General features: G+C 42.1%; 1 protein-coding gene across 1 annotated transcript in view; it reads right to left on the bottom strand.

Moving 5' to 3' along the window:
* The window catches only part of LOC126474016 (metabotropic glutamate receptor 4-like), an 873,060-nt gene that overhangs the window by 522,072 nt on the left and 329,106 nt on the right, over window positions 1–21,882 (bottom strand). Inside the window, exon 2 of the mRNA XM_050101416.1 lies at window positions 13,926–14,096. Coding sequence (XP_049957373.1) covers window positions 13,926–14,000 — 75 coding nt within the window. The 5' untranslated portion in view covers window positions 14,001–14,096. The remainder of the gene's footprint in view (window positions 1–13,925; window positions 14,097–21,882) is intronic.

Genomic DNA, 21,882 nt, shown 5'->3' on the forward strand with positions numbered 1-21,882 from the left:
TAGTTTTTTTTTTTGAACCTCAAATCGTAAGACAATATTCTTTCCATGCTGCTCAGGCTATGAGCATATATGTATATACGTTAGATCACAGACGGGTAGCATTGTTGCTGTTTGACAGGAAAGTTAAATTTGAAAATGCACTGTAACATTTTGTGTTGTATATTGTCGCGATTACTGTGTCTCATGCTAACTAGTGACTGTTCTGGTCAGAACTCTTCGGAATTGTGTGAAATCGCCTTTAGCGATATAAAGACAGTGAACTTTGTTCCTGTGAGTTGCTTTAGGCCTGTGTGCAGTCTGACAGTGAAACTTCATTGGAAGTGTTATCGATTGACAGTGATGTTGTTTTTGTGGTGTTAGGCAGACTAGTGTTACTATGCAAAGACAGTCGCTAGTACACGTGACTGTTTGCACCAATCTCCTCTGAAGAGTCCTAGTGTCATTTTTTAATGTACTTGCGGATACTCTGGATAACGTATCTGGTGTTGTGAAGCTGTCTCAGTGTACACTGTTTTCACCGTGCTGTGACTTTTTTTTCTGGACACACTGGTGTGCAGGTACTAACACGAACCAAAGTGGACTGCTCATACATTGGAGCTAGTTGGGTAGAATTGAACGATAACCCGTTTTATTTCAGACAGGCGCTGTAGTTCGCCTTTCTGTCCTCGCTCATTCTTTCGTACCTTGTTGCATGTTGCGAGAACTTCTATCTTGGCGCTGCTACGGTTGCAGGTTCGAATCCTGCCTCGGGCATGGATGTGTGTGATGTCCTTAGGTTAGTTAGGTTTAAGTAGTTTTAAGTTCTAGGGGACTGATGACCTCAGATATTAAGTCCCATAGTGCTCAGAGCCATTTGAATTTATCTTGGCGCTGTGAGGTCTTAGCAGTTCCATCCCAGCCACCAGTCTTTCACTAACGGCTTCGCATCGAACCACCTGACAAGCCATCACCACTGACCACCATTCCATCCCGATGTGTCGCAACTTCTTACCATCCTGCTATACCATCGGCATCGCGCCGTCGACATCCTACCATTATCACCGCATGTCGACATAATATCCAGAACATAATTGTCTGTTAAATGAATTTTGCGTTGTACGAATAACTCCGTTTTCAGAGACTCTAAACATTTCTGTGTACAGTTACACGATTTTCTGTGTTTTCTAAAAAATGGTTCAAATGGCTGTGAGCACTATGGGACTTAACATCTATGGTCATCAGTCCCCTAGAACTTAGAACTACTTAAACCTAACTTAAGGACATCACACAACACCCAGTCATCACGAGGCAGAGAAAATCCCTGACCCCGCCGGGAATCGAACCCGGGAACCCGGGCGTCGGAAGCGAGAACGCTACCGCACGACCACGAGCTGCGGACTCTGTGTTTTCTTTTTGGTTCCTTACTATGTAACATATTTTTATTCATGCTGCAAACTAACATGTGTGATTAAAAATTCCGTTGATTTGCTAAATATGATAATTACAACTGGTCTGGTGAGGCTCGCTGGGGAGTTTGGATCTCGGGTTTCCGCCGGCCGACCGCGCCCGAGTGGATGGACCCCAATTTCATTGCAATATTCATTCCTGAGAACGTTAGTATGATTGTTCGTGCCAGCCGGTGGTAATAATCAGCAACAACCTACAACTCAGTGACATCAATTTACTATGAGGGGCTATGTAATATCCCTACGTAACGTAATACGATTGTAATATTCCGGCTGCGAATACCAGCGATGATGCGCTGCCGGAATTTGATACGACAACGCTCTTTGCTCTGACGACAACGCTCTTTGCTGAAAAAGAAAAAAAGAAGAGGAGCATTTATGTGTTCTTATAATTGTTGAAAACAAGTAATGCCGATTGGACATTGTGTTTTTTTTTGTCGGAGATAAGTTTGCTTGTAGTCTGCAGCTCGTAGTCGTGCGGTAGCGTTCTCGCTTCCAACGCCTGGGTTCCCGGGTTCGATTCTCGGCGGGGTCAGGGATTTTCTCTGCCTCGTGATGACTGGGTGTTGTGTGATGTCCTTGGACTGATGACCATAGCTGTTAAGTCCCATAGTGCTCACAGCCATCTCAACCATCTCAAGTTTGCTTGTAGAAGTAATGCGAAGTGCAGAGGTCAACATTTAATCGCGATTATCAAGAAAAAGGTAAATATCGTTTACTAACTTTTATTCGGTGTTGGATACCCGGATCTTAAAAAAAAAAAACTGTTAGTGTGTTTTGCAATGCATGCATTGTGATTTCTTCGCGAGTTAACAATACTGGGCGATTCAGCTACAATCAAGGTCCGAACGACGCGAATAATTCGTCGTCAGCTTGTGTGTTCAACTCGTTCATTTCTAAAGTGTTTTCTAGAAAATGTGAGTACCTTTGTGGCCCAGAGAGAGACGGAGTCTTCATCACAACCTTGCCCGGCGTTCTCTGAGAACTGGAGAAGCGGAAACCTCCGACCGCCAACTCGTCCTGTACCTAACCCGTTCTCTCCCTACAGCAGCCCAAAGAAAATATATTCATCTATAGCCAATTTTTTTCCCAGATTTTTTTAATGTTAGACAGGTAAAAATTTTTATATATTTTGACTTAAGTTCAGTCTTGATCACGTCATGTATGTTTTGATGATACAGGTAACCGGTTTCGGTTCTTTCTACAAAACCATCATCAGACCCATGGCTCCCTTAGGATGGTAGGCGGAGCTCTCCTTGCTGCTACGCTGCGTAGCAGCGAGGAGAGCTCCACCTACCATCCTAAGGGAGCCATGGGTCTGATGATGGTTTTGTAGAAAGAACCGAAACCGGTTACCTGTATCATCAAAACATACATGACGTAATCAAGACTGAACTTTAGTCAAAATATAACAATTAATTGATCACTGCTTTCCAAAAATGTTTATCAAAATTGTAAAAAATTTTATAATGTACCAGTATACGTCTAGGCAAAAAAATTCGAAGGAAACTTTTTTTAATGCAGTTCCTGTCTTATCTTTGTCAAAGACAAAAAATCAAAGAGCAAGCAAGTTAATTAATTAATTAATTAATTAAGTAATGTTTCTTTTAAGAGTAACAGTGTCATTTTATCCTTGTGGACACCGAAGCATCAGCTGCACGTCGGATCGATGATAATGATGAATCAGGGGCTGTATGTGCATCTCTGACGATTATTCGGTCTTCAAGTCCTGTCATCCCGCTAGGCCGAGGACTTAATTCTCGACGCTGTGTTCAACCACTGTTCACTCTTTTCTGCCAACATCGTAGAATAGTGGCGCCGCTCCTATTCAGATGTCGAGTGATTCGTCGATTACTCCAGTCGGCTTCTTTGAGCCCAACTACATGCTGACACCTGCATATATTGAATAGAATTTCAAGTCAAAATTCCTTTCAACCTTCTAAACTTCCAGGTTTTTATATTATCGAGCAACAAGTTTCGGCGATAATTACGCCATCTTCAGGTTCACTAACCGACGCGTAGGAAGATTACCATCTCCGGTCCAGACAAATTAAGGGTCGCCATTCAGTGACTGGTATCCGTAGATTTTTGAGACAACGTTGGCTTCAGTCATCACCCGCCGATTGTTAGACAAATATTTTGTTCACGCGCCTTTCTAGCACCGAACGTCGTCTGAAACTGCGGTGCAGTGTCAGACATCCATCCATCGGCCGTCAAAGTTTACAATTATGAGTTTTCCGTCGATACCTGTATGAATATCAATTTGTGATCAATTTACATAACTACTTTCATGGAGCGGTGCTTCTTTTTTATTTCAGAGTGTAATTATAGCTGTCACTTGTCCTTGGAGGAAGAGAATACCATGAAACTGCCCTCCACTATTAACGTGAGAGACTAGTGTTACCATGCATGAAGTCAACGTGCACGTGAAATCTTCATACTGAGTTAACAGTGCTATATCGGCTGTCGAAAGATACGAGATCCAATGATATTTCTGAGCATTTCAGTAAAAAGAAAGCACTGGTCGACGGAAACAATATCTCTCTAATGGTCTCTCTATACACATTGTAGTAGGAGCATTACGGTGGAAATAGAATAAATTTCTACAGGAATTCCTGAGCCTGAGGAAGTTACTTCAGGGTTCGGTGTCGGTAGTAGAGAATAATGTATTTGAGTGTATCAATCAGTTATCTCGTGATTTTACATGAAAAGTGGAGAGGAGTGGTGAAGAAGAGTAAGGAGGAGAACCGCAAACCAATAGACGTATCAGATGTTGTATTCGTGTCATAACAGTCATAACAGTTCGATGTGGTGCAAGGGTTTGATTTAAATGTACAAAAATGTGGTACTGACAGTTGTTTCTATAGTGAGCATGTAGATGTAGAAATTATGCAAATAAGTGCCGAACTACAAATAGTTTTTTCGGTAAAAAAAAACAAAATTTCAATGTGTAGTAATAAGGAAAATATGTGACCCATTCAAATGAATATGTTATCATTATGATACTACCGTAATTCTCAGATTTGGGTGTAATAAAACTGTATTTACTTGAACAATGGAGAAACGAGCGTGCGAAGACCGTACCTTATTTAGCATTGCCTCCGCCGCTTCACACTCGATTAGTTCTGGATTACCGTTTTTATTTACTGTAGGTAATTTTTCGATTTAACATCTTAATCCAGTTATCGCAAGTACCTTTTGTTGGCCCGATATTTACATAGACGTTGAGGTCTGCAGAGCAATGTTTCATTGTGCTCTGCTAGGAGATTATACGCCATTTTTAACGGCACACAAATTCCTTTGGTTGGTCTAGAGATTCTTTGCAATGGCCTTTATTCGATCCTGGAGATCCGCTGCCGTTGCATAATTCAATGGGTGTTCCACTTCCTCTTTTTTGCTCCGTTAATTCCACCTCTCCAAGCTTTTATTCTGCGCTCTCAGTCCAGCTATTTCTCCGGATCCTTGTTCCATTAATTTACGTGGGAGTGTAGAGGATTTCTCAGATCTTAATGGTCTTTCGTTGGTAACCATACCGAAGATAACATTTGAACATTCTCATACTTTGTTAGTGTCCTGACGGAAGGAGGCTCTGAATCAGAATAACATTGTTTCAGCAGAAAAATTATAGTTTGATAGCCAGCTTACGTAACCAGTAAAAGCACCGGCAAATGAAAGCTCCTCTGTTACTTTATTTGGAGCCGGTAACTTCTGGGCATACTGCGGGCGACTAACGAACAGTTGGTAGGGCGACTGCGTCCTCCTTTTAGATTAAATTTCTGTGTTTTGTGTTCACTAACTGCACGTATGAAAATGTCCAAGAAAAACAGATATGTAGGTAGATGCGTTCTCACTACATTGTTTGGAAGCTGTTGCAAGTAAACAGGTAAGAAAAAATAGTCATTAAACAAAGCATTTCATGGGATACGTATTGGGTATTCTGTCGTTTACATGTGGTTGAACAAACTAGATATGATTTTGATTACCAAAAGTTGCACACAGCCATTGGGAGTCATTATTGTATCAACAGCACATCTTTTAAATGATCATCTCAACTGGATTCTAAAATTACAAATATGGTCAAACACATGTCTCATAATGTCCTTGGTTAACAAAATCCAGTGAATTGCACAAAAAAAGACGACGAATCATATCGCATGTACTTGGTATACGTTTTAGACAACTATACTCGTGATCTACATAAAAAAGGGAAGGATTCTGACTGATTCTGAATAAAAAAGAACGGTAGTGACATGACAGTGCTATCGGGAATGTATCTACCCGTGTAAAAGACGTGAAAAACATCAGCTCCTTGAAGGGACAGATAACATTTCAAACTTAAGCTACATAAAATGCCCGAGACGATTTAGGAGGTAACAGTTGCGTCGCTCGTGTAGGTAGTGCCAAGAACTAGTATGGGCAGTATTTGTGTTCTTTATTCAAAAGGGGTGCTAAAGGTTTGTTGAATAAGTTCGTAGCGTTTTTCCATAAGTTCATTAAACACGACAGGCACAAATACCAGAGACTTCAGTCATCAATAATATTTTCTTCTTCACTATTGACAACAGTCTGTCATTGGTGGGGTAACTTTTCCGACTCCGCGACTGTGGAAATCACATGGTTTTGAGGTGAAGAACTCGTCGAGCCATGTTCGGAGCGCATTTTCATCCGGAAAGGAAATTTCTTGGGGGTTGTTCCATAGACCGCGGAAAAGTTGAAAATCTGAGAGCGCAAGATCAGGTGAATAAGTGGGTGTGAATTGACATCCCATCCTAACTCCTTTATAGTGTTTTGCGTTAGTCTAACAGAATGCGCACGGGTGTTATCGTAGAGTAGCTTCACTTCATGCCATCTTCCTGGTAGTAGATCTTGGATTGCGTCTGCAAGGCGCCTCAGTTGTTTACAGTAAATGCCAGCAGTGATGCCGGTAGGAGTGGCCGAGCGGTTCTAGGCGCTACAGTCTGGAACCGCGCGGCCGCTATGGTCCCAGGTTCGAATCATGCCTCGGGCATGGATGTGTGTGATGTCCTTAGTTTGGTTAGGTTTAAGTTGTTCTAAGTTCTAGGGGACTGATGACCTCAGAAGTGTGGCCGTGCGGTTAAAGGCGCTGCAGTCTGGAACCGCAAGACCGCTACGGTCTCAGGTTCGAATCCTGCCTCGGGCATGGATGTTTGTGATGTCCATAGGTTAGTTAGGTTTAACTCGTTATAAGTTCTAGGGGACTAATGACCTCAGCAGTTGAGTCCCATAGTACTCAGAGCCATTTGAACCATTTTTTTTTTTTTGAAGCCAGCAATGATGAGTAAATCTCATGGAGCAGTTCGTAGCACACCACACCATCTCTGTCCCACAAGATGCATAAAATTATCTTTTTCGGATGTTAGCAGGTTTTTGTACGGGAACTGGTCCTTTGCTTGGGTTCAACTTTCCCTTTGTTTTTCTTATGTTAACATCCATACACCATTTCCTGTCACCAGTAAGGATGCAGGACAGGAACCATCGATGTTGTTCACGAACCGACTGATGACAGCCATGCAGAGAAGCACATAAGGCCACCAGCTGATTTTTGCTATTTTGGTTTAGAGCATGCGGTATTTACACACCCGAGTTTTAAACCTCCCCCACCGCATGCAAATGTCACACGATGGTGGAATGGTCACAGTTCATCAAATTTACGAGTTCTCTATAACATTGACTTGGATCATTATGGATTAATGCATTTAAACGATGTTCATGAAAACCCGAAGTTCTTCCTGAATGTGAAGAGTCACTAATGTCAAAACGATTCTCCTTAAAACTATAAAATAATTTTCTAGCCGTGATCTGTACAGGCTCTGCGCAAATGCCTCTAGCTGCCTCCACTGCCGTTATCCCTCTACTGAGCTTAAACAGGAGAATATGAAAGAAATGTTCCGATGACTGCACTTAGCACTCCATTTGCTATAATCTGTTCATCATAAGAATAAACCTGATGTAAACAAACACAAAGGCGATGATTGGTCAGAAGCCGTAGCACACGTACGCTGGTGTTGTTACGCTCTTAGAAGTAGGTCCTACTTATGTACTAGATATATTGTTAATAAGTTACGTTAAATGAGACTTAAAGATATTCAAATGTATTAACAGCCATCAACGTTTTTATTAATCACCCTTTAGCTACGTAATTTTTATTTTAAAAAAATTGTGTACAATCACAGCCTCTGCAGCGTTGTGCTCTGATTGTCGCGCTGTTAATGCGCACTATGAAAATGGTTGAGGCTGCTTTCTGGACCTTAGTGAAACAAGCGTGTGGAACGCGGTTAAAAAGTGCCGAGAAATAGGCTGTTCTTAACGTTTTTCATAAATTTACGGAAGTACGGCCGGCCGCGGAGGTCTAGTGGTTCTAGGCGCGCAGTCCGGAACCGCGGGACTGCTACGGTCGCAGGTTCGAATCCTGCCTCGGGCATGGATGGGTGTGATGTCCTTAGGTTAGTTAGGTTTAAGTAGTTCTAAGTTCTAGGGGACTGATAACCACAGAAGTTAAGTCCCATAGTGCTCAAAGCCATTTGAACCATTTGAACGGAAGTAAGTGGCTTTGAAGTTTCCCCAGATTTGTATATATTGCAGTTGAGAAGTAATCGAAGTTAAATGTGTGGCGCAGTCGGTAGTCTAATGAACGGTAAATCGAATATAGTTCTTCGTGCGTTAGCTCAAATCTCTCTGGTATCATTGTTTTTCTCGTTCAATTTGAAATACCTACATCCCGTAATTATACAACTCATCCTCATTTTTATGAATAATACACGTCGTCTTGTTTCTATTTACATATTAGACGCGAAATTCCTGTCTCCATTTCAAATACAAATTATTGATTATCGATGTTTTATGAAAGACTGTTCATAAAAGTTGTTTAAATTAAGAAAACATAACAATTTAATTTTTAAGGGAAAAATTAAAAACCAAATCCTCTTTATTTGGACTATGTCCACTGTTTTATAACACAGAGGTAGATAAGAATCGTAGAAACATTAAAAACAATCATTTTCACAGTATCGAGTACATCACACAAATGCTGCATTTTTACATTTGCTACTGTACCATTACAATATGAACCCAACAGAACTGGTCTGGAGACAAGCTGCGGGATTTGGCCCGAGAAGTAACAAGATCATTAAGCTGCCAGACGTAATGAAACTAACGCACGCAGCTTTTTCACACGACACTGCCGAACGCTGGCGGTATATAGAACGGCTCGTCATATAAGAAGAGAAAATGCTGCGCCTGGTTGGCTTCGTGCATTTTGTTGTTGAAAGGCTCGTTATCAACATAGCAGGTGGCGCTTCCAGAACTGAAATGTATTTCTCGGATTCGGATAAGGAAGGAGCTAAGAGATTACCAGACGACTGACTAAGTAATACTTTCAGTTGCTTCAATGTTGAACTGTACGGTGAAATCCTTCAGTATTCTCTTACGTTACACACAGCTTATGTAGAAAAATTATCCTGTGGTTAAGTCATGAATTTTCATTATTCTTGTTTTTAATTACAATAGTACGTTAGCTAAGAACGATAATGTGTTGCGGTTTTCGTCTAGTCGTCTAAGGAGCGTATTGTGGGAGATTTGCAGTGAATTATTTCATTCTGCTTAAAAATTAAATGACATTCGAAGCTGTATTGCTCCTCTGCTCGTTTCTTTTTACGTGTGAACTGCAGCTGGCCACGTCACTGCAGGCTAGCTGTACCCGCAGACCGGCCAGTGCTGTCCAAGTTAAATGCGCCGGTAAAGCCGTTGTCTCGTATTACCGCTAAGCCTATGTGCGTGTAACGCACAGCACAAAACTTACCCTTATTATCGTACTTGACGGTATTCGAGACAGCTTGGCTGCAGTCCTACGTGAAACTCCAATGATGTTCCAGCAAACGCGGAAGAATACATATTGCAATGTTTGCATCAGGTTTATTCTATGATGAACGGATTATAGCGTCCACAGCTCCACTCACTATCTCCAAATGACAGAATTACAATATGTAAACTCAAATAGCAAGAGTGGACTTCAGATAAAAAACTGAAAATAGGTAAACGCCTAATAACAGGAATACCAACATGCAAAGTAAAAATGCTTCGAACTTATGCATCAACCTAATATTATCAAACAGAAGGCTTTTGTTGGTTACGGAAGAATACAAGAACAAGTTGAAAGTTCATCGTATGAAGAATGCAATGGAAGCAGAGATAGTTTTATAAAACCTGGCAAAAAGTATCTGCACTGTTGCGAATGCTAATTCGACACAGATATTTGACACTATGCGAACGTGTTTCGTTTAACACTCTGCCTCAGAGTGAAGATTAAAAAAAAGACAATTACATTGTTTTCCATTGTTTACTATTCTGTTAAATGTTTTCCGCTCCGTGAAATGTATGGAAAGTAAATAACAAGCTGTCAGGACCACTGTGAAAGCATGAAAGGCGAAAATCGTGTCAAAGTAAATTACCTTCGACGAGTGTATTTTATGAAGAAATTTTTACTCTCAATTAGTGTTACTTTCAATGTAAATAACTGCTGGCAAACTTTTATTCATTGCGCAGTATTATACGTGCGTGACCGTGTTGGTCTAACGAGTAGAGCACTGAACTAAAATCTTGGAGGTCCCGTGTTGGATTTCGGATCGTGGCCGGGAGTTTTCCTGGTTCCATTCCCTCCAGGGTAGCTCCAGGTCCACTCCGACTGCTGCCAAATGAGTGCCGCGGATCTCTTTCGGGGGTGAAAGGCGGCTGTGGCGATGGGCCCAACTCCCTCCCACTGCTACTGTCGCGGCGAAGAAAGGCTGTGTGCAGTCAGGCCAACAGCCCAATCACAGGCTAGCGTCAGACTTTAATCTGCACGTACATCTATTCTTCATTTACATAAATACTCCGCAAGTCACCGAATGGTGCGTGGCGGAGGGTAAGTTGTGCCATTACTTGTCATCTCCCTTGCTGCTCCACTCGCAATTAGAGCGAGGGCGAAACGATCGACTATATATCTCCGAACAAGTCCTAATTTCTCTTATATATCTTCGTGGCCGCGAAATGTATGTTGGCTGCAGTAGGATTGTTCTGCAGTCAGCTTCGAATGCCGGTTTTCTAATTTTTCTCAATAGTGTTCCTCAAGAAGAACATCGCCTTCACTCCAGGAATTCCCATTCGACTTTCCGAAGCATCTCCGTAATACTTGAATGTTGGTCGAACCCATCGGTAACAATCTAGTAGCTCGCCTCTGCATTGCTTCATTATCTTCCTTAAATCCGACCTTGTTGGAATACCAAACATTCAAGCAGTACTCAAAGATAAATCGCGGTAGTATTCTGTATGGAGTCTTTTTTACAGTTGGTCCACACTTAACTAAATCTCTCCCAATATACCGAAGTCTAAAATTCACCTGCCCCACTACTATCCTTACATCTCGCTCCATTTTATACCGCTTTGCAACTTTATGTCTAGATATTTAAGCCACATGACTGTCTCAAGTAGCATGATACTAATGCTGCATTGGAGAATTATATGACTTTTTTCCTACTCATCTGCATTTACTTACATTTTTCCACATTTAGAGCAAGTTCTTACCCTTCACACCAAGTAGAAAAGTAGTCCGTCATATCACATCCTCAATAAACTATGACAACTTCCCACGCACCACACTATCATCAGAAAACAACCGCAGATGGCTGCTCTCTCTGTCTTTCAGATCGTTTATGCATATAGAGAATGGTAGCGATCCTGTCACATTTCCTTGGGAATCGCCTGTCTCTCATGAATACTCGCCATCGGGGACAACGTACAGGGTTCTATTACATAAGTAGTCTTCGAGCCACTCCAATATCTTTTCCTGTATTGCAAGTGTAATGTCCAGGAAACTACCTCATCACAAATACGAAATTATTGTAATCTGTCAGGCGAAGAAAACTGCAGAAAAGTGGTGAGCGAGGAATCCCTTTCAATGGCCTCGGCTTCTAAGGAACACCCGGTCACGATGTACTCCAGCACCGAATCACAGGAACGAATGATGTTCATTAATATTTCTCAAGAATGTTAACACATAAAACTGCAACAAGTCATTTTCCTGAATTTCATGAACCGGTTTTCGAACCTTTTCAGGTTTATCTTCAGATGGTTTTCTGGAAGCTACCTCACTATTCGTAACATAATTCTGGTTGCTGTCTGGCGACGGTATGGGCGGCATTTTTCCTTAGTGTCCATCTGTCTCCTTCCATTTTGATAGCCAAAGTCTGTATTCATTTACAATGTGACAGCGAAACTTCGCTAGCATTCAGCATGTGCTGTACAACAGTTGTATATTTATGTATTTACATTCAATTAACAGTCACGGGTTCTAAAATATCCGTAATGGATTAGCTTAATATTTCTCAAGAGTTAATTACTATGTTGGTTAATTTATTTTTTCTGTTATCTCTTTCATTAGTCACTTTATGCCATTATCGCGTGAAAATTTAAAACATTTCCATCGATAAAACTTAGAAAGTTCATAAGATAATGATAAAAGTTACTCCGTAGCTTAGCCGTCAGCATTTCTGACGTCTGATATCAAAAACGCATAGCTGAGACACCGAGCTAAAGGCTTCCTTAATTACCAAGTCCAAAAGGTGTTTCTGTGATCGGAAAATGGGCTAGCATATGTTTTTAAAATCTCATGGGGCTAGTGGTGGTAAGTTTCTATGGGACCAAACTGCTGAGATCATCGGTCCAAAGGGGGACTACTTTGAAACGGATAAAATTAGTATGACTGAACAAATAAAATTCTTTGGAAAAGATAAAAAGTGCTTTTTTTTAACACTACTAAAACTGCTAATGGTTACTTGTTACCCGTTATAGGAGCAGTATCTTTTACTCAAATCGTTGAGGAACGACAGTGTTTGGTAAGACGGTGTAGCAGAACGTTAGCAAAACCTTCCGAGTGTCTGAGCAACATTTATTACGTAGGGAAAAGGATGTGACACTAGATTTACCCCATGTTTGACTGTAGCTAATACATGTGATACACGGTCCAGCCACATTAATGTGACCACCGCCTATGCTCGACGTCAAAGCGCAATGACCACTCCCAGACGGCAGGTGGCACTACTAGCAATGGACGGTATACAAAGCGTATCGGGAGGGAGAGGGGGCGCAGACAACTCGCACTGCACGTGCACGCTTCTAAGACCAGAGAGATGAGTTCACTGTGTCGCGGTGGTGGGAGGGGGGGGGGGGAGAAGAGAAAAACAGTGCTCTGGTTGTCGTAATGCGGAAACGGGGCGATTTATCTGACGTCCAAAATGGTATGATGATTGGCTTTCGGACCGAGGATGGAAGTATTTCCGAAATGACTACCTATCTGAAATGTTAGCGTGTCGCTGTGCTTTAAGTGTACCCTAAATGGCAGAATAGCGCTGTCTAAAACCGACAGGGTGAACGACGGCAGCGAAGTTGTGTGCGGACGAAATGACGTGCAGCTGTTGAGCAACTGACCGCCCAGGTGAACCAAGGGGCTACCAACATTGTCTCCTCGGCAACCATTAAGCGTGCGTTGCTGCATATTGGCTTCCGCAGCAGGCGCCTTATACATGCACCAAAGTCCGCCCCCGGTAGCTGAGTGGTCAGCGCGACAGACTGTCAATCCAAAGGGCCCGGGTTCGATTCCCGGCTGGGTCAGGGACTGGGTGTTGTGTTGTCCTTATCATCATCATTTCATCCCCATCGACGCGCAAGTCGCCGAAGTGGCGTCAAATCGAAAGACTTGCACCAGGCGAACGGTCTACGCGACGGGAGGCCCTCGTCACACGACATTTCATTTCATTTCATGCACCAAAGCTGACTGCTGTTTATCGGCGACGACGGCTGGAATTTGCACGCCAGTACCGCAACTGGATGTCCACTGAGTGCGGCAGGTGGCATTCCCATATGAACGCTGTCTTATGCTCCATCGGACACATGGCCGTTGGCGTGAACAGCATGAAACAAACTGCAGCAATCGTCGAAGCGTTATGGTCTGAGGAATGTTTTATTGGCACCCCTGGGTGATCTCGTCATTCTGGAAGGCATAATGGATCAATACAAGTTTGCTTCTAGCCTTGAGGACCATTGCCATCCCTACATGCAGTCTATTTTTCCTCGACACGGTGGCTTCTTCCAGCAGGACAATGCAAGGTGTCCAACAGGTCGACCTGTACGTGCACAGTTCTAAAAACACCGTCAAACTCTCCGGATTTAAGCCCAATCGAGAATCAGTGAAACCATCTCAACCGACAAACTTAGCACAGCTGGCCACTGCTCTGGAGTCTACATGGCTCCAAATCACTATCGGTATCTTCCAGCACCTCACTAACTCTCTTTCTGCACGTCTCTCAGCAGTCCTTGCTGTAAAAGGTGGTTATTCAGGCTCCTGACAGGTGGTCAAATTAAAATGACTGGACGGCGTGTGTATGTGGCGCACACTAGGCGAAACTGCGCAGCGCGTAAGTTACTTACCTTGATGCCGTAATTGGATTCTTCGTAGATGATTGATATGTAAGACCATCCCATGCGACGCACGATCTCTACCATGGCTTTCACTTGGTAGTGGTCGGAGGGGATGGTGCGCGAGAAGAACTCGAAGCGCTGCTTGTTGCTCAGCTCCGGACTCGTCGAGAAGAACGAAACCTGCACAGAGAACACAGGAGCTCTTAGTCGTGGCGTCTTGATACCAGAAGAATCCGTAAATCTGTCCAAAGCTTACAGTCGCGCAGCAGTCGCCTGCGCTTACCCATGAACTTTACGTAGTGCCTGCTGTATATTCGAATGTAAATAAATAACAACACATAAAATGTTGGCACACACTACTTGCTACTTTAAGTTTGTCTCGTACAACTGCACACTGCCACATGGGCCATCACTGCGCATTGCCTATGATTCGCACAAAAAGGAACAAGGTACAGAAAAGTATGGTAATGAAACTTAACAACAAATTAAAAAAACACGTTCTCAAAACAGACTGAATATGTAAAATAAATATTCCTAGCCCTTATTGATTCCTAACGCCGTAAAGACAATACTGAAACTTTGTGCTGTTGAATTTCTAATAGCTATGGCAATAAATGTAAAATATAAAATGAAAAACGTGGGGCGCATACAATAACTAACTGATGCATAAATAGATCACCTAAGTAATTAACAATTCTATTGCACTGCAAAGGATATGAACTTCCCTCTGATTTTTCTCAGCGACAGCTGCTCTCTTCACTCCTTACTATTACCTACTTCAAGTTTACAAGTATTGTAATAACTATTAAAAATTGACAAGCACAAATTTCCAGGGCTCTCTGCATGAGTTTAGCAATCTGTATGGGCTAGGAGAAACCACGTGATACAGTTTAGTTCATTTTATCAACGTGTTCTGTTTAAAAGTACTTTGTTTAAATAGTTGTGTATCTGTGAAATTTGTCAAGCGAGTTCCAACATTTTGATGAGATTACAAGAGAGACCGGTAAATTTCACGTTTATTTCAGTTTCGATTCACCACAATCATCTAGTAGATGGCTTCCTTCTACGTATATCTCAGAAAAGGTAAAAATCACAGAGATTCACTCTCACACTGATGCTTACCAGCAATTGCTCTTACCGTGAAACTTTCGCGGCTGGAACAGGCAAAGGGGGTACACAAAGTACCCTCCACCACACACCAGACACTAAAGAGAGTTAACATTGGATTGTTTTCCACTTCTCAACTATGTTGAAAGTGTCAAGTCTCTAGACCATCGGGAAGTTAGTTTAAAATCCATCGGAAAATTTGGAACGAGTTACTAGCGCATTATCATCCTGTTCCGAGCTATGTTTAACGTTTCAAGTCTGTAGCTCATCGGGAAGTGAGTTTGAAAGTAACTGCAAAATTTGTGCCGAACAGACAGACAGACAAGAAAGCGACCTAATAAAAACATGACAAAAATCCGTTAAAATCAGTCACAACCACCAAGCTCACAAGCATATGATATCAGGTAAACAAGAATACGAGACATGAGAGCAGCATAAACACAGGGTCAAAAAGAGGAAACAGAAAACCGGTTCTCGATGAGATACTTGGGCGTGTTGAAAAGTAATATCTCCGAATTTTTTATGTGGAAACTCTTAAATCTATACAAATAATCCAATCTTTATTAAAAGTCTACATTTTTGTTTGTCGCATCTAATTACTTATTTCTGAATGTAGTCAATTTAAATAAAACAAATGTTATTAGCAGTCAACATCTTTTTTCTTCATGTATGCATATTTCTAACTCAACACAGTCATCCTGACGACAAATACTTTTCTCCCAAAGAGAGGCCAGTTTTCTGATACCGTCACGTAGAACGTTTGACTTTGTTGACGGGGCCACAACTTCACCTCTACTTGCACCGCTTCATCATTATCAAGATAAAGTCCTCGGACGTGTCCTTCAAGTTTTGGAAATTATTAAAATCGGATGCGGCTAACTTGGGACTCTATAGAGGATAACTGATATCAATGAACCCGAGAGATGGATTGTTGCAGCACTCGTGTGTGCTCTAGCATTGTCATTCTGAAGGGGACGGTGCTCAAAGTGTAGACGAACTCTTCGAATTTGTGCTTCAGTTTCTCACCAATCGATATGAGTACCTAAACTACCGCCATGTTATACGCTACAGTTCGGAGCATCTACCTGTACCGAGAAAGAATTAGCTTTCACCAGAAAACGCAACGGACTTGCACCCTGCCCCCAATGAGCCCGCGCTTGACACAACCGAAGTCGCATATGGTGGTGGTTTGAGGTCAGTCGGATACACGCTACAGGGCGCCTGGCTCGCAGCTGTCTTTGAAGTAACCGACTTGTAACAGTTCGTTGTGTCACTGTGGTGCCAGCTGCTCCTCGACGAGGTGCTGCAGATGCAGTTGTGATGCGCCAGAGTGACGTGTTGGTAATGGCGTCTTTGTCGTCTTAAAGGCATAGCATCAACTCACCACGGTCCAACCTGAAAGGTAACTGACGCTCACGACCAGTGCAGCTTGTATTTAGAGCAAACCTGATTTGCATCCTCATTGTCACGCTGCTAGAGCCACACTTATGCAACTGACGCAAAATTTGAATGGGTCATCTTTCAGATATAGAAACAGGCCTATCAACTTTAGTTCTATGTCACACAACTCCTTCTTGGTTCTGCGACTTTTTTTCTAATGCTGAGATCAGAATAAAATATTGAGAGGTATTAATTTTCAGCACTCCCTCGTACAACCACGAAAAGGCGCACACTACACACAGAATATCACATTTTACGGAAGACGAGGTGCAAAAATTTCACAGCACAACTCCGTATAAAAAAGTTCCGTAAAATAATAGCAGAATCAGATCTATTCCAGAATTTAGCGGTTCAGTACACAAAATGTTCAAATGTGTGTGAAATCTTATGGGACTTAACTGCTAAGGTCATCAGTCTCTAAGCTTACACACAACTTAACCTAAATTATCCTAAGGACAAACACACACACCCATGCCCGAGGGAGGACTCGAACCTCCGCCGGGACCAGCCGCACAGTCCAGGACTGCAGCGCCTTAGACCGCTCGGCTAATCCTGCGCGGCGGTTCAGTACTTAAAACGGAAGTAAATGGAATATACTAAGGCGATATTTGACGTCTGATATAAAGAGGACAGATGTGTGGAACAGATCACTCAAGGATAAGCAATAGAAAACACCTACTCATGTTTCTAACACTTCTAATATTTACAAGAAAACAACTGAAAAGAGACATCTGCTCAGTTCCTAAATAATCTGGCGAACCATGCACTTCCTAAATAAAAGCGAGCAGATAGTTTCATATTAAATATAAACAAGAAATTTCTCTAGTTGGGACACCATCTCCTCCGATCAGCACCGCTAAAACTTTTCTATGTTTTCTCCTTCATGCAACCACCCTAATCCCTACATGACTCTCCTTATTCAAACAAATTATAACAGAACACACACACACACGCACACACACACACACACACACACACACACACACACATACCCGCTGCTGACCATTGAAATAGTAATAAGAGACCGTGCATATGCGTAACAGTAGAAAGAATACACGATCAGTATTGTAGGTGATCTGGGAGTATACAGCGTGTAAAACTTGTTACACGAAGTTAAAATAATAATAATAATTTTCTGTGGCAAAATCTTGTACAAAATTGTGGAGTCCACTTGCAGCTGCTAATTCTCGTTTATTGTAGAATTAAGGTACAGCCGGTTTCACAATAATGAATCGGATTTTTTGGTTAAATCTGGCTGGATTACATTAAGCCATTAAACATTTTATGATCTCCCAACGTTCTATAAGACACGTATCCTGGTATCATCAATGCAATGGATGTTGAAAGATACTTAAATAATCAGATAATTACCGGTCATTACTAAGCGATATTCTGATCTGGACCAATGTTACCTAAAATAGTGACGGATCGTCGAACATTCATTGCACTGATTATGCCTGAATATGTGTCTTAGAGAACGTCGGGAGATCATATTGGCTTAGTGGCTTAATGTAATCCAGCAAAATTTAACATGAAGCAGCGATTCATCATCGCAAAACCGGTTGTACCTTGTTTCCACTATAGGCGGCTACAAGCGGTCTCTACAACTCTTTAGAAAATTTTACCACAATTTTTAAAAAATGTTTAACTATGCATAGATTAAGTTACCGTCGACCACGTAGATACTTATTAGTGCACAAAGCTGCCGCCCCCGCAACAGATAATGGCTCCATCTTGGCAGGGCATGAAGGTGGTTGCTGAAGTCCCGTGTCATCAGACAAGAGGTGCCAAATTGCTACATACTAACTACCCTGTTCATTGCTTTCGTAATGTTCCCCTCGTGTTTGGTCCCTAAAAGATAAAAAGAATCGAAAAGTTCCCACATGTCATTAATGGTTCTTTCGAATCTTCCCATGTGTTTTCTGTGTTTTGTTGTTTGGTATTTGTAAACCAGATTTATTTCCCTATTGGCATTAACTCATTCGAACAGAACCAGAACAAAATTATCAAACATAATCAGCCATTTACAGTTGTAAAGCTACAACCATCAGCTAAGGCAGGAGTAGGCTATGGTCGTGGTCACAGATTCGTAGCTATCTGTAGCAGTGGCAGACTTCATACTATATATTCGATCGTTGAGTAAATATAATTTTTCTATCCTAGGAAGGTCATTCTACGCTCAAAATACAGCTGATTTCGATTCTCGTGTTACGAATTGTCTGCATTAACTACCACCAGAGCAATGGCTGAGAACTGAACGCAGCTTTGCCATGTTACCTCCGTGGCACCATGCTTGTTTCGTGATTTATTTGTCATCACGGTGTTTAGTCAACAAAAATCGTTGCAAAGTTATGCCTGCAACATGGCCTTCCGTTGTCGGCTTTTCTTATTAGGATTTTCCTATTGATCTGAATACAAGACGCTGTGGTAAATGTGAATATTCAGCGTGCAGAAACATTCAATATTCCATTCTTCCGGAATAACATATTAATAATGAAAGAAGTTTATTGTATCACAGAATAGCGTTGATGGTTAAATATAAAAATAAGTAAAAATAGGCTGATCGTTCAGCTGGCGCAATGCGAACATTTTCTCAGCATTTCGTAAGTAAATTTCATACTGGCTATCTGCAGAAGAAATTGACAAAAGTCAAGCATCTACATCTACATCTACATCTACATCCATACTCCGCAAGCCACCTGACGGTGTGTGGCGGAGGGTACCTTGAGTACCTCTAACGGTTCTCCCTTCTATTCCATTCTCGTATTGTTCGTGGAAAGAAGGATTGTCGGTATGCCTCTGTGTGGGCTCTAATCTCTCTGATTTTATCCTCATGGTCTCTTCGCGAGATATACGTAGGAGGGAGCAATATACTGCTTGACTCTTCGCTGAAGGTATGTTCTCGAAACTTTGACAAAAGCCCGTACCGAGCTACTGAGCGTCTCTCCTGCAGAGTCTTCCACTGGAGTTTATCTATCATCTCCGTAACGCTTTCGCGATTACTAAATGATCCTGTAACGAAGCGCGCTGCTCTCCGTTGGATCTTCTCTATATCTTCTATCAACCCTATCTGGTAGGGATCCCACACTGCTGAGCAGTATTCAAGCAGTGGGCGAACAAGCGTACTGTAACCTACTTCCTTTGTTTTCGGATTGCATTTCCTTAGGATTCTTCCAATGAATCTCAGTCTGGCATCTGCTTTACCGACGATCAACATTATATGATCATTCCATTTTAAATCACTCCTAATGCGTACTCCCAGATAATTTATGGTATTAACTGCTTCCAGTTGCTGACCTGCTATTTTGTAGCTAAATGATAAAGGATCTATCTTTCTGTGTATTCGCAGTACATTACACTTGTCTACATTGAGATTCAATTGCCATTCCCTGCACCATGCGTCAATTCGCTGCAGATCCTCCTGCATTTCAGTACAATTTTCCATTGTTACAACCTCTCGATACACCACAGCATCATCCGCAAAAAGCCTCAGTGAACTTCCGATGTCATCCACAAGGTCATTTATGTATATTGTGAATAGCAACGGTCCTATGACACTCCCCTGCGGCACACCTGAAATCACTCTTACTTCGGAAGACTTCTCTCCATTGAGAATGGCATGCTGCGTCCTGTTATCTAGGAACTCCTCAATCCAATCACACAATTGGTCTGATAGTCCATATGCTCTTACTTTGTTCATTAAACTACTGTGGGGAACTGTATCGAACGCCTTGCGGAAGTCAAGAAACACGGCATCTACCTGTGAACCCGTATCTATGGCCCTCTGAGTCTCGTGGACGAATAGCGCGAGCTGGGTTTCACATGACCGTCTTTTTCGAAACCCATGCTGATTCCTACAGAGTAGATTTCTAGTCTCCAGAAAAGTCATTATACTCGAACACAATACGTGTTCCAAAATTCTACAACTGATCGACGTTAGAGATATAGGTCTATAGTTCTGCACATCTGCTCGACGTCCCTTCTTGAAAACGGGGATGACCTGTGCCCTTTTCCAATCCTTTGGAACGCTACGCTCTTCTAGAGACCTACGGTACACCGCTGCAAGAAGGGGGGCAAGTTCCTTCGCGTACTCTGTGTAAAACTGAACTGGTATCCCATCAGGTCCAGAGGCCTTTCCTCTTTTGAGGGATTTTAATTGTTTCTCTATCCCTCTGTCGTCTATTTCGATATCTACCATTTTGTCATCTGTGCGACAATCTAGAGAAGGAACTACAGTGCAATCTTCCTCTGTGAAACACCTTTGGAAAAAGACATTTAGTATTTCGGCCTTTAGTCTGTCATCCTCTGTTTCAGTACCATTTTGGTCACAGAGTGTCTGGACATTTTGTTTTGATCCACCTACCGCTTTGACATAAGACCAAAATTTCTTAGGATTTTCTGCCAAGTCAGTACATAGAACTTTACTTTCGAATTCATTAAACGCCTCTCGCATAGCCCTCCTCACACTACATTTTGCTTCGCATAATTTTTGTTTGTCTGCAAGGCTTTGGCTATGTTTATGTTTGCTGTGAAGTTCCCTTTGCTTCCGCAGCAGTTTTCTAACTCGGTTGTTGTACCACGGTGGCTCTTTTCCATCTCTTACGATCTTGCTTGGCACATACTCATCTAACGCATTATGTACGACGGTTTTGAACTTTGTCCACTGATCCTCAACACTATCTGTACTTGAGACAAAACTTTTGTGTTGAGCCAACAGGTACTCGGAAATCTGCTTTTTGTCACTTTTTCTAAACAGAAAAATCTTCCTACCCTTTTTAATATTCCTATTTACGGCTGAAATCATCGATGACGTAACCGCTTTATGATCGCTGATTCCCTGTTCTGCGTTAACTTTTTCAAATAATTCGGGTCTGTTTGTCACCAGAAGGTCTAATATGTTATCGCCACGAGTCGGTTCTCTGTTTAACTGCTCAAGGTAGTTTTCAGATAAAGCACTTAAAAAAATTTCACTGGATTCTTTGTCCCTGCCACCCATTATGAACGTCTGAGTCTCCCAGTCTATATCCGGCAAATTAAAATCTCCACCCAGAACTATAACATGGTGGGGAAATCTACTCGAAATATTTTCCAAATTATCCTTCAGGTGCTCAGCCACAACAGCTGCTGAGCCAGGGGGCCTATAGAGACATCCAATTACCATGTCTGAGCCTGCTTTAACCGTGACCTTCACCCAAATCATTTCACATTTCGGATCTCCGTCAATTTCCTTCGATACTGTTGCACTTCTTATCGCTATAAACACGCCTCCGCCTTCACTGTCCAGCCTGTCTCTGCGGTATACATTCCAATCTGAGTTTAGGATTTCATTACTATTTACATCTGGTTTCAGCCAACTTTCTGTCCCTAGTACTATATGGGCGTTGTGACCGTTTATTAATGAGAGAAGTTCTGGGACCTT

The sequence above is a fragment of the Schistocerca serialis genome, chromosome 4 (assembly GCF_023864345.2).
Source record: "Schistocerca serialis cubense isolate TAMUIC-IGC-003099 chromosome 4, iqSchSeri2.2, whole genome shotgun sequence".
Classification (NCBI taxonomy): Eukaryota; Metazoa; Arthropoda; class Insecta; order Orthoptera; family Acrididae; genus Schistocerca; species Schistocerca serialis.